Genomic DNA, 12,469 nt, shown 5'->3' on the forward strand with positions numbered 1-12,469 from the left:
TTAAATTGCTTCTCCACCGACCATGATGGGGATATTAATATAATTAGGTTTTTGATGTCAGGAACAAAAACAAACCAACTAGAATTTAATCTTTATTAGTCACCATAAATAATCCCAATTATATGGGAGTAGCTGTGTGAATTGCTAGTATGATATCCCGATACATGAGGTGACCCATAAAACTGCAGAGCTGCCAAATAGAGATGTGTACACACAGTATGTAAGATATGGGCACGATTATAGCTGCAAAAATATATACCTACACACAATTGAGGGCTGCAGAGAATCATAACTACATAGGGATCCTTGAATGAAGATTATATATAATGGTAAAAGTCATGGTTGTGTACTAACCTACATAACCCCATTGAAGCATAGCTATTGAGATTACAATCATGAACTTCTGATCCAGCGTATTTCCATCTTAATGCAGCCATATATGCAATAATATCAGTAGCCAAGCATGGCAGCAGCTGGAGCCAAAGCGGAAATGGGCCTGGACAGGAGCAGGGATCGGAGAGTAAAGTATCAGCTGCTACATGTTGAAGTAATCCAATAGGTAACAGCCTAATGTGTCATTTTGTGGTATCTAGTAAGGGGGGGCAACATGCTGCATGGAGACAGTATACTTAAAGGGGTAATATACTATGTGGAAGCCAAAAAAGGGTGGGTATGCTGCATATGGGACTAATGAAGGCAGTATATTATATGGGGGTCAGTAAATGGGGCAATATAATGTGTGGGGGGGCCAGTAAGTGAGCAGTATGCTGTAATGGGTGCTAGTAAAGGGCACAGTGTCATTTGTAGGGAGCAGTAAACTGTATGGGACAATGGGCTAATAAAAAGGGTAATATTCTGTTTGAGGGCCAGCAAAGGGAGCAATATAGAGGGCTTTATAATGCATCAAGACCAGTAAAGGAGTCATTATACTGAGTGGAGGCCAGTAGAGGGAGCTTTATACTGTGTGGGTACTAGTAAAGAAGTTGTTATACTGTTTTGAGGTCAGCACTATTCTGTTTAGTGCAGACCTGTGTAAAATATGGAAGGGTGCACCATAGGGAGCCCTGGCATTTTACTGGAGAAGATAGCACGGACTGTTTTGACCTGCAAATCGGAGCAATTCCTTAAGGGGGGACTTGGCCTAAAAAAAACTTATCTGGGGGGAGGCTCTAGACAATTTTCCTCAGCTCCTTAAATGCCAAGTCCATCCCTGACAACAGGACCACCAACATAGATCAACTAAAAGTGTCAAAAATGACCACAAGGGAAGCTTGAATTATACTCGATATCACTTAAAGGGGGCCATCCAGGAAATTCTTACCTGACCCTGTCACACTCATACTTCACCTGTCATGTCTTGGATCATTTCCTTAGCCCTCAGCAGCAGAAAAGCAAGTGTAGCCCTGAATATTTGACCTGGATTCTGCAATAAACACTGCCTATGGTTAATCCCACAAATGTAAACAGCCTGACACGGTTTTTTAATATAATAAACAGACAATATTATTAGTACTCTTATTTATTTTTAAGTAGAAAAATACAATTGCCAGTCTTTAAAAATATCAATTACAAAAAAACATAACATGGAAAGGTAAAGTCCTGTCTGTCACCCAGCAAAACCATGAGACCTTCATGTACTATAACAGCTCTGGGTTACAGGAGGAATACCGATCTGTCCACTCTACACACAGAACAATACGTGCCACACACTACTTGCATGCTATAAAACGATGGCACAACAGAGCTGAATTCATGATGTCAGGCTCCTCGCCAACCATGAAAGCTACATTATAAATATAAAGGTCAGACAGAACATATCACAATAGTCACTTGTTGTAAACATTCAGACTTTTCATAGAAATATCACATTTACTCTTCTTGTAGTCCTTGCAAATGATCAAAAGAGTCCATCAGTCATCGCCATTTACCAGGGAACTGAACAGTATCTGTTTGCTCCAAACTCACATCCTTTTACTCTGTAATGGGTTCCTTGGCCTTGGGATTCAGGTACAGAATCACATGCATGTACTACTTCCCTGAATTAGGGATTGCATGAAATTGTAAAACATGGTCATGGCTTTTCAAGTGAGATGCAATATCAGACACAAACTATTGACAGTAGTGTTGCCGTAACAAAAATAAATACCATATAATATTCCGGAGCCCCATAAGACACTGCTTATGAGGGGTTTTCTGGGACTTACATATTGATGTCCTATCCTTAGGCTAGGTAATCAATATTTGATCAGTGGAGTTCAAAACCTGGGACCACCACTGATCAGCTGCGGGCTCTTCAACTACCATACATATAAGGAGTATGCTTGGTATTGCAGCTCAGCCCCATTTACTTGGATAGGACTGAGCTACTTCTAAACCATGTGATTGATAAACATGATGTCATCTGAATAATTACTAGTTTTCATGCACAACTGGAACTGTAAATACCTCATGTTAGCTATTTCAGGGGGGTGTTGGACAATCCTTGGGCTTACACTTTGCATAGTGATGTGAATTCTAATATAATGTATAACTATTATAGATCTATAGAATTTGTTTCTGAAGGTGGAAGAGTCCTAATAAACTAAGAAAATTAGGAGAGCACTAAAAAATAGAAATCATCAAATCTTAGATTTTTTCCCATCATCCTCTGTCTCAGACTTTGTAGGGAAATATTTTATAAAGTTACAGCCTAAAGATTAATTTACATTGCCAATACAGGGACTAGTAAGTACAGTCAGATGCAACAATTTATAAAGATGCTACTGCATAATGTCTCATTGATTTTCAGCGCTGCATCTTTGTTCACACAGGGCAACAAGCTGCTGCCAATCTCCTAGCTTTTATGCTGCATGAAAGATTCACTCAGCTGAGCCAGAGCGCATCAAAGGTGAGAACACATGAGGTGGCCAGTGCCATGTCCAAAGCCATGCCCACCTGTGGTGACTAGTGGCTGCACACTGTTGCCCCTGGCAGCATGTAGCCATTTGCAGGCAGGGCTTCGGACACAACATGCATGCATTTTTTTTTCTTTGGGGGGGGGGGGGGGGTTATTAGGCACTATAATGTACTATAATATTGACACCACCATTCATTTTTACAAGTGGAGTGTATTTTACCTATCCAATCTTTTCTTCACAGGATATAATTTGGGGCAGTGATACCTTGCAGTGTTTCTGTATTATGAATCTCTCTAATGGTCCATCAAGTGCACAACTTTGTACATGGTAGGTCCTATTCATATACACAAATCTATGGTTTTAAAGTGGCCAAACCCTTTATTGTTTATAGAGGACTTTTCATGAACTCTTAACATTGGTGGTTCTATATAGTCTATACTGCTGGAAATCTGACCCTGTGCTCAATTCAATGCTGGTATGTTCCCCAGTTTCAGAGATATCAGTAATAGTTTCTGTACAGATATCACTGCACTGTCACAGGAGCCGGCCTTACAGCTTGGTTCGATTTTTGTGCAAGGATATTGGTACTAAAACTAATGGCACCAATACCTCTGCAATGGGGCACTGTCAGCTTTCAATAAGTAGCTAAACACCGCCAATGCTAGAGGACATGAAAGATCTTTACGTTCTAGAAACATAATTGCAATGCTAATAATTTTAAGTATTTCCAAAACTTGATATTGATGAACTATTCTGAGGTTGGCCATTTATAGCAGATCAATGGGAGGTCAACACCCCACTTATCCGCTGCTATGGCTGCCAGATCTATTCAGGATACTGAGCCTACACTGTTTAGTGGCTGTGGCAGGGTCCTTGGAACTTAGCTACACAGTGGAGGGAGCCATGTGTCATCAGATCTGAAAACTGGGCAGATCTGGCAGCCACGCAGAGGGGTTGCTAATTATCAAATACCCACTGTTAGGATATTGATTTTCTTTCCTAAAGATAGGCCCTCAATAATTAAGTGGTTGTTCAGCCACAGCAAGTGGCTGTTATGTTATGTTGTCCCTTATCCACAGGATTGGGGACAACATACTGATCAATGGGTGTCTCACTCCTGGACCCCCACAAATCTCAACTGAGGTGTTTTTCACCCAATATTTCAATGGAACAGCAAGTCAGACAGCGTTCACTTCTCCATTCATTAGAATGTGAACTGCTGGAGAGTCGAGCGCTCCTGTTTATAAGGGTTAAATTGATGTGCCTTTAAGTCTTAGACTACCCTTTTAATTTCTAATTTTTCTTAACTCTCCATTTATCCATTTTTGCTGATGTTTGGCAAGCTGGTCCAGAAGAATGGTGGGTGGCATCCTGCCACACAGTTCACATAACAAGAGTGTCACTGGGCCATTGCCGACAATATCGGGCCAGTAGAGAATTAGTAATATACAATGGTCCTGAAATCCAAAGTGAATGAATTTTAGATCTGAATAGGCTATTAACATCAACTGCTCCAGTCCATTACTTTTGTTCCCAGTACAATGACAATACACTCACAGGGTAGCCGTATATCCAATTCAATTTGTTGCCAGTAATTTTGTCTCACTTAATCCTTTTAGATGTATGACCACTCAATTCTCTTCCACACTTTACAGCTTTGATGTGTTCTTTTGATTTTTCTTCCACGATTCCTATGCAGTTAAACTCATGCGGTAGAAAACTGTATTAAAAGTTCGTTTCCACCATTTACGCTCATTTGACAGTGCTGCAAATTATGTATATAATGTCCTCAGATTGTCTTACGGCACCGAGAAGTCCCCCGTTTCCTTCATGTCAAGATGCCTGAAGAATAAAAGTTTGGGGTCACTATTGCGAGTCTGACCCAAGCACTCTTTCGGTTCTCCTTCATTGGAATTTAGGGTCCATGTTGAGCGTGTGCTAGGTGCGGACACTAGGGAAGATCCACCAGAGCGGGCGCAGGAGGCTTGGTATGTGTGATTTGGTCCATCCGAGGATTTTTCCTGCCACGGAGTAAGTGCTATTAGGGTTTCCCTGCTTGCACTGCGGAAAGAGGTGGATGAAATGCAAAACAGGATTGGGTCCAGAGCGCTATTGAGATACCAAAGTGGTAGTGAGAGATAGGTCTTCAGTAAGGTGTAGACCTTGTGAACATATGTATTCCAGTTATCTATATAGATCTGCATGAGGGAGGACGCAGTGTCAGGAAAATTGCACAGGAAAAACGCCACCACCACTGCTCCTATAAAGAAAAAGTATTATTAATACATATGTAACAGATTGCATCAGTGCTGTGTGCTTAAAAGGATTCTACAAGATTAGAAAAAGGACATGATTTTTTTTTTCAGGTAACAGCACTATTCTTTTTCATTGCTGTATATGGCTATACAGGGGTCACGTAAAGGGGTTATCAAGGATTAGAAAACATGGCTGCTTTCTTTCAGGAAGAGCTCCACTTTTTCCCAGGCAGTGACATCACACCCTGCAGCTCAGGTCCAATCCATTTGAATGGGACAGAGCTGTAACTTGGCCGTGTGACCAAAAGAAGTGATGTCACTGCCTGGCAAGAAGGCAGCCATGTTTTCTGATCCTAACTGAGCTGTAATATTGGACACTGCTAATAGACAAGACTGGCTGGAATGCCAGGTTTCCCAGATATCAGAAGGATGGCCACTGAAATTGCCTTGAAACCGCTGGTGTTTCCACTTCATTCACTTCTATGGGATTGCAGACATTGCTGGAGGTTACAGTCCTGGTAGCCCCATAGAAGTGTATGCATTAGGAATCCATTTCCAAGGAGGCCATTGAGGGATTTTTGGTCCCCTTCCTCCTGATTCCTGGGAGGCCTGGCATTCCGCCTCCAAAATTTTTTGAAAAATTTGCAGAAAAAGACCAGATATTCATGGAGTGAAGACTTAAACTTTCATTTTCAGGACATTTATATATCCAAGGCTCTGCTTGAGCGAGACTTTTAGTCAAATATAAATTTCAATGGAGATTATTCGGAAAGTTACTGTTTGTTCCAAAACTGCATGAAGGCGCCTATTAGTATAAAGCGCTGGTTGTCACTTTGACAGTGTGCTTAGTATCTGCTTTTAGAAGATTATGTATACAGTGTGTTTTTACTTGTACACGTCAGAAATGTAAAAATCCTCCTGACTTCTGAAAAACCAACTCTTGTCTATGGGCTGTATCTGGTGTTGTGCGGGATGTTGTAATTGACTCTGTGCAGTGGTTCTAGCCAAGTCTCGATCCCCCAGCCATTTGATTTGGAGCAGTATACTGTTCCCCAGGTTGCTTTAATTTCATCCCCCAAAACAATGATTATTAATTACCTGTGAGATCTAGGGAGGAGGGAAGGGGCGGAGCAATACGTGGTGGAGGAGGGGGCTTAACACTGCTTTAGTTCATAAGAGATGTGATGCCCCTGGAATCCCCAGGTCTATCATGAGAAATCCTTGGAAAAGGCAAGTCAGAAATGCTCTGATGACTACTTTAAAGAGAGTATGTCACCAGAATATTCCCTATTTAACTATAAGCACAGTCAGATAGCTGTGGTTATGTGCATAAAACGCTTTTGTATTGCTTACCGCCATTGCTGAGATATAGGCGTTCTTCAGGATATGCTATTTGGTGAAACAAGTGCGTCACCATTGCTCTCAATGCATCAAAGGACTATGCTTTCCAGGGCCCAGTTTGTCCATCCTTCCCTGCTATGGCTGATATTTACTTTGGGCCTATTATAGAAGGGAGGTAGCTCTTTGGTGTGACGAAAGTAACGGTGACCTCTTTGTTGTACTAACAGCTCATTCACATATCAGAAAAAGAATTATGTCCATGACAGAAGTCAATTAGGAAACATAAGGTGAACCCAGCCATCTGACCATTCAATAGGGACTGGTCTGATGACAGACTCCCTATAAGGCTAAATTGCAATATTAGCCTTATACTATGGTGAGCAGAAAAGCAGTTTTTGGAGAAAAAAAAAAAACAGATTCAGTGTTCTATGTATGTACATCCAGCTTTTCTAGACTGTTTCTTTCCGTCTACTTTTTCAAGACCCTTAAACCCTACTCCTTGTTTGCGAATATTGAGTTCCTCTGTAGAGGGGAATCATATACAGGTTATTTGTACCCAGTAGCAAGGAGATGAAACAAATCAAGGCTGAGACCCTTCTCTCAAAGAGCCCCAAAGGAACCCTGTGGTAAGTAGTTCGTTCAGTATTCACCTTTTCCCTGACACTTACCCATAAGTTGTCGTGCCTTTCTTTCTGAGTATGGACGGCTACGAGGCTGATTCATGTTCTTGGAAGAGAATTGCCAGTGTGTTCTTGTCAGCCCAATCTTTTCCCTCTGCCGGTGGTTCATATTGAAGTGTTGGAAAATCAGGAGATGAAAAATGATGATGGCAACCAAGGGCACCACAAAGAATAATATACTGCGGGTTTGCAGGATGCTTTTATAAACTATATATGGCTTTGGTTCTAGCATTTCACACACTGTAGAGTCAAGAACAACTTCTTCCCGAGAGGTAGCAGTATAGTCCAGTATACACGCCGCAGACTCTCCATATACAAGAGCTACGGGGATAGTGCTGAGGAATGACAAAATCCAGATAAATGCCAATAAATAAGCCATGCGGGATTTTCGAAGTCCAGTGATAGACCACATAGGATGACATATAGCAAAGTATCTCTCCGAGGTAAATGCAATGATGGTCCAACTGGTGGTGGCACAGTAGACTTGTCTGATCATAAAATATAGTTTACACACAGTATCCGACAGAGCCCAAGGGTAATATTGCCAAAAATATCTGTATAAAGTCACAGGAATAGTAAGCAGAAGTAGAATATCTGCCAGGGCCAGACTCAAGAGGTAGAAGCGAACGGCGCTCACTTTCATCCTACCGTTTCTCATTAATGTAAGGATACTCACGCCATTGGCCATGATACCGAAAAGAAAGAGAAGGCTGTAAAAGATGGTGGCCGGAACGGCCACATAATTGGGCTCCTGTTTTTGGGCACCGATGAAGAGGCGATGCAGAGTCCTCACAGAGGCGTTGGAGCCGCCGCTTTCGTTCCACAGAGATCCGTTGTCTACATTGATATACTTCAGACATTCATTTTGAGCGGCGGCATCCGAATGATTCATTTCAAGAACTGGGTGAAGTTTGCAGATTTCAAGGCTAAATGACAAGAAATGGAAAGGATAATTAAGACGAGAAGCAAAGTGAAGCAGAATGAGGCATAATTATACATTTCAGCGTCAAAGAAACTTCTGCATAAAGCGTGGCAGATTGGTGGTTGATTAAGCAAAATTACTTCATTATTCTGCAGCGCAAATTCTTGATTAGTTGTATAAATTGACATTGCACTTATTATGGTGCATCCCTGGAAGAGGAGCGTAAATGGTAGTTAATTTATCTGAATGGAATCAAAACCTTCACAATATACAAGATCGAAACAAAAGCAGAAAAATCATCAGTATAAATTATGAAGAGGTTTTTATGTTTCCTTAAAGATCTTGTCTCAACACAGACATCTTTTATATGAGAACTGTCGTGGTCTCCAGACATCCCCAACAAGCAGTTGACTTTGGCAAGAGAACCCTTGAACAGTCACAAACATCCATGTGCATTGTCAGTACTGTGGGTAAGGATAAGTATCATTTATGGTGCAACCCTCTTAAGCTGCAAGGGAAATGTAGCGTTACTTGGCGGCCATTGATCACATCCACAAGAATGCACCCGTCACCAGACTTTTAGCCAAATCTGGATAATTATGCTGCAAAGAGGAGTAGGCCTGGTCCATGAGAGTACCAGAAGATGCTCCAGTGGGACACGATTCATATACGGGCCTCAATGGTCCAAGCTCATGTATGACTGCCCTATTACACGGATACCAGGTCACCTTGGCCCGCTTTTGTCGTTTTCCCATAGAAACTTCAAGGACAAATCACGAAGTGTTTTTCCCATCTGACACGTTTCAGCCTCACACAAGTCCTTGCTCATGGATGATCTATTATCATGGGCACATTGTGAGTGATTCGTCCCTGATGCTGCTGCTGCTTTTCTTTTAATACAATAAGAAATTATATTCAGTCAAGTTAATACAATCAACAGCCCTTATGGGCCACTGGGGATTTGACCAACAAACAATCCTCATTTATACCAATGCCATTTATTAAAGAGAGAACAATGCCAATGTACAAAGTACTAGCTGTGTACAATATAATAGTTCTGAAGGATAAGAAGATTTCTACTTGCTTAGTAGCTCTGTCTTAGAGTTGTGCTTCTCCCTAGTTTTGACATCCTACAAATCGAACCTTTATGTACAGCTGTGACTTCACTCCATAGCTGTGACCTCTGGATATATAGATATATACACACATAGTCCTTACTTTTGCTAGTTCCTTTAGTGCAGGGATCACAGATCTGTGAACTGTGATCTGGAGAGTGTCCTGCAGTAAGGACCATACCTCTGTGGGGTGGAAGATTAGGGTGTGGGAACAAAGGCTACACTCTATTTACTAGTTGATCACATGTAAAGGAGTTGTCCATAATATTTTTTTTATTTTTTTTTTTAAGGTCTATCTTTATCATAGGCCCTGCGCTTCTGAACAGTGGGGACCTCCACACAGATGAAAGCAGATATCACTGTGCCCAGTATTGTCGCCCAGTGTCAATACTGCAGCTCTGCTCCCATTGAATGGCTAGGGTTCACAGTACATTAGTATTGCAGTATACTGTGTTAGCAAACAAAGAAATCAAGAAATTAAAAATGGCTGCAGCAGGAAGGGTGTAATTGTTGTAATAAGCCCAGAAGTATACCTGAATGTTATATGTTATGCTTGTTCTTGAGATCTGACTTTCCTTTGAGCTTGTATTGTGCAGGGACAATTATAAATCAACGACCCAGAGATGTATTATCTTGTATCACAATGAAGACGTAATAATAGACAGAAAGGAGTAATCCGCACATCATATCGACCTCCGTTTGATGAGTGTAAATGAGAACACTGACAGTAACCTCAAACCTTATAATAACATCCTATAGGTTACTACTATACATCCCAATGTTATTATTACCATATCCACAGACAAACAGAACAGTTAGGAGAGGAAAATCACAGCAATGTTTCACATCAGAGAAAAGTCACAAAACGTCTGCAGACTCCAGCAGCCAATATCTACAGTGAAACAACACAATAGATATTGGGTAGGCAGCTGACCTGATAGATACAAGGTAGATAGATATATAGATGAAGATAAATAGGGAATTCAGTAACCCGTATACATTAAATGTATATGGGACCCCCAACAGCAGTTTATAGGGATATGCCTGGCATCATCTTTCTCACTTCCCCAGCACACATGGACGATGGGTATATCATCCAAGGGGAAAATTGTGGAAAAATGGTTGCAAATCCAAATTTATTGACCATATAAGTAACTCCAAGAGGACACAGGCAACCTTCCAAAAATGGTGAAGAAAATGGAAGGACTTTAAAAGGGATAATTTTTCACTATTGTTGGAGTGCTGCCTATGTCCTCTTGGAGATAAATACGATAGAGAGATGGCAGATTGATATTAGCAGGCAGTAGATATATGGATGACATAAATAGATGATACATAGAAAGGTAGTGAAGATAGATAGACAGAGATAGGAGATAGATAGATAGATAGATAGATAGATAGATAGATAGATAGATAGATAGATAGATAGATAGATAGGACAGATTATATCTATGAATAGTGAGCTTGTGCTGTATAGAGCTTTTCTGCAGTATTACTCCGGAGTGCAGTCAGCCACCTCATCTACATTGAGCTTTGGGAACACACTAGATATATTTTCCGGTTTGTGGTCTGTATCACAGACTAGGATCAATGATTTTATTCGTCAGACATACACGTAAGTGAAATGACTCACGGCCATAATAATATATCTCAGTTGGAAAATGATTGGAGGTGTGATTGTAACGTGTCGGTGCTGCACATATTACTTTACCTTCTGTCCATTAGTAAAGAGCTGAATTATGAACTTGGCTGGAAGGGGCTAGTCGATGGCACAGACAATATTTTGGAGAAAATATGGTGTACAAAATGGCAGGTATATCAAATGTGCAGAACATATGGAGGACATGGTTTCCCCTTTCACACCAAGATGTCTCAGATGTACTTCTCATGGATAAAGCGCCATGTGTGACATTTTCTCAGCGACATACCCTTCATCCAGCTGTAACCTTTTGTATATTATTGAGAGGTTTGTCTACAGGGTGAAATGTGGCACCTTGGCATTGTAAGCCACAAGAGACATTTCACTTTGACATTTCTTTTATTAAGTAATCTATTTTTTTATATAACAATTAACGTCTGATTATCAAATGTTCTTTTGTATCATTGAAGAACTTGTGAAATGTAACAACCAAGTGTCTAATGTAAAAAGGGCAACATAAAAATTATTGCTGGTACTTCTGCCTCTAGTCTCCTGTAAAGTTCAGATTATTTTGAAATTTTCCACCAGAAAAGTTCTGGATTATCAAAATTTACAAATGAGCCTAAAGCCCTATGTAGCGGGCCCAGCCAAAAAGGACTGTCAGCACTGTACTTCCCTGACACTGCCCATTCAGTGCTGATAGAATGAAGAGCAGCAGGGGAACACCCAGGACCCCTGCAGATCAGCTTCACAGGTGATGTGACCTCACATTTATCAAACACATGTTCTGTTGGCAGCTTAGGGGGCGTTCACACTACCGTCGGTGTCCGACATGTAGTGTCCGCTCCTAGTGTCCGCTCAAAATCTGTCACGGACACTAGGAGCGGACACTAGATGTGTCCGTGACACCTGTCATTCAAATGAATGGGCATCGGGTGCGTTCTTTTGCACTCCGTGCCCGTCCTTCCCTGTCCGCAAGAGAAGATGTCCGACTTCTCAAGCGGACAGAGGAACCCTGCATGCAGGGCTTTTCTGTCCGCTTGAGAAGTCGGACATCTTCTCTTGCGGACAGGGAAGGACGGGCACGGAGTGCAAAAGAACGCACCCGATGCCCATTCATTTGAATGACAGGTGTCACGGACACATCTAGTGTCCGCTCCTAGTGTCCGTGACAGATTTTGAGCGGACACTAGGAGCGGACACTACATGTCGGACACCGACGGTAGTGTGAACGCTATGTCACATTGAAGTGAATGGGGATGAGCTACCATTCCAAGGGTCATAAAATAGGTAATCAAAGATTAGTGGGCAGGGGTCCCAGATAACGCATCAATGGCAGGCTGTGTTCACTTGTAACTTGGCCTGTAAGCAGCTCAGTACCATTCAAGTGAAAGGGGTGAAGCTGCAATACCAGGCATAGCCACTATACAATGTATGGCACTGTGCTTGGTTATCTTTAAAGAGGTTTTAGCACTAACGAGAACTCTATGGTCTCATCAAGCACATGATGGGCAGGGGTCCGGGATTTTGGATCAATCATCAATTGTTAGCCCATGCTAAGGATAGGTCATCAATTGATAATCCTAGATAATCCTTTAAAGGCAGCCTATGTAGCTATGG

The 12,469-nt window shown here is 41.5% G+C and overlaps 1 protein-coding gene across 1 annotated transcript; it reads right to left on the minus strand.

Moving 5' to 3' along the window:
• Positions 1–4,696: 4,696 nt before the first annotated feature.
• Positions 4,697–8,065, minus strand: LOC142183314 (neurotensin receptor type 1-like). Its single transcript, XM_075258356.1, has 2 exons — positions 7,162–8,065; positions 4,697–5,157 (listed from the first exon to the last, which is right to left on the minus strand). Exons 1-2 carry the CDS (start codon positions 8,063–8,065, stop codon positions 4,697–4,699), a joined length of 1,365 nt encoding a protein of 454 aa, XP_075114457.1.
• Positions 8,066–12,469: the final 4,404 nt, after the last annotated feature.

This window comes from Leptodactylus fuscus, chromosome 10 (genome assembly GCF_031893055.1).
Source record: "Leptodactylus fuscus isolate aLepFus1 chromosome 10, aLepFus1.hap2, whole genome shotgun sequence".
Taxonomy (NCBI): Eukaryota; Metazoa; Chordata; class Amphibia; order Anura; family Leptodactylidae; genus Leptodactylus; species Leptodactylus fuscus.

Excerpts from the sequence above, each read along its gene's own strand:
- LOC142183314 (XM_075258356.1), bottom strand. The coding sequence starts at position 8,065 with ATGAATCATTCGGATGCCGCCGCTCAAAATGAATGTCTGAAGTATATC. Across the intron at positions 5,158-7,161 it reads AAAGGCACGACAACTTATGG|GAGCAGTGGTGGTGGCGTTT; the intron begins GTAAGTGTCAGG and ends TTTTCTTTATAG.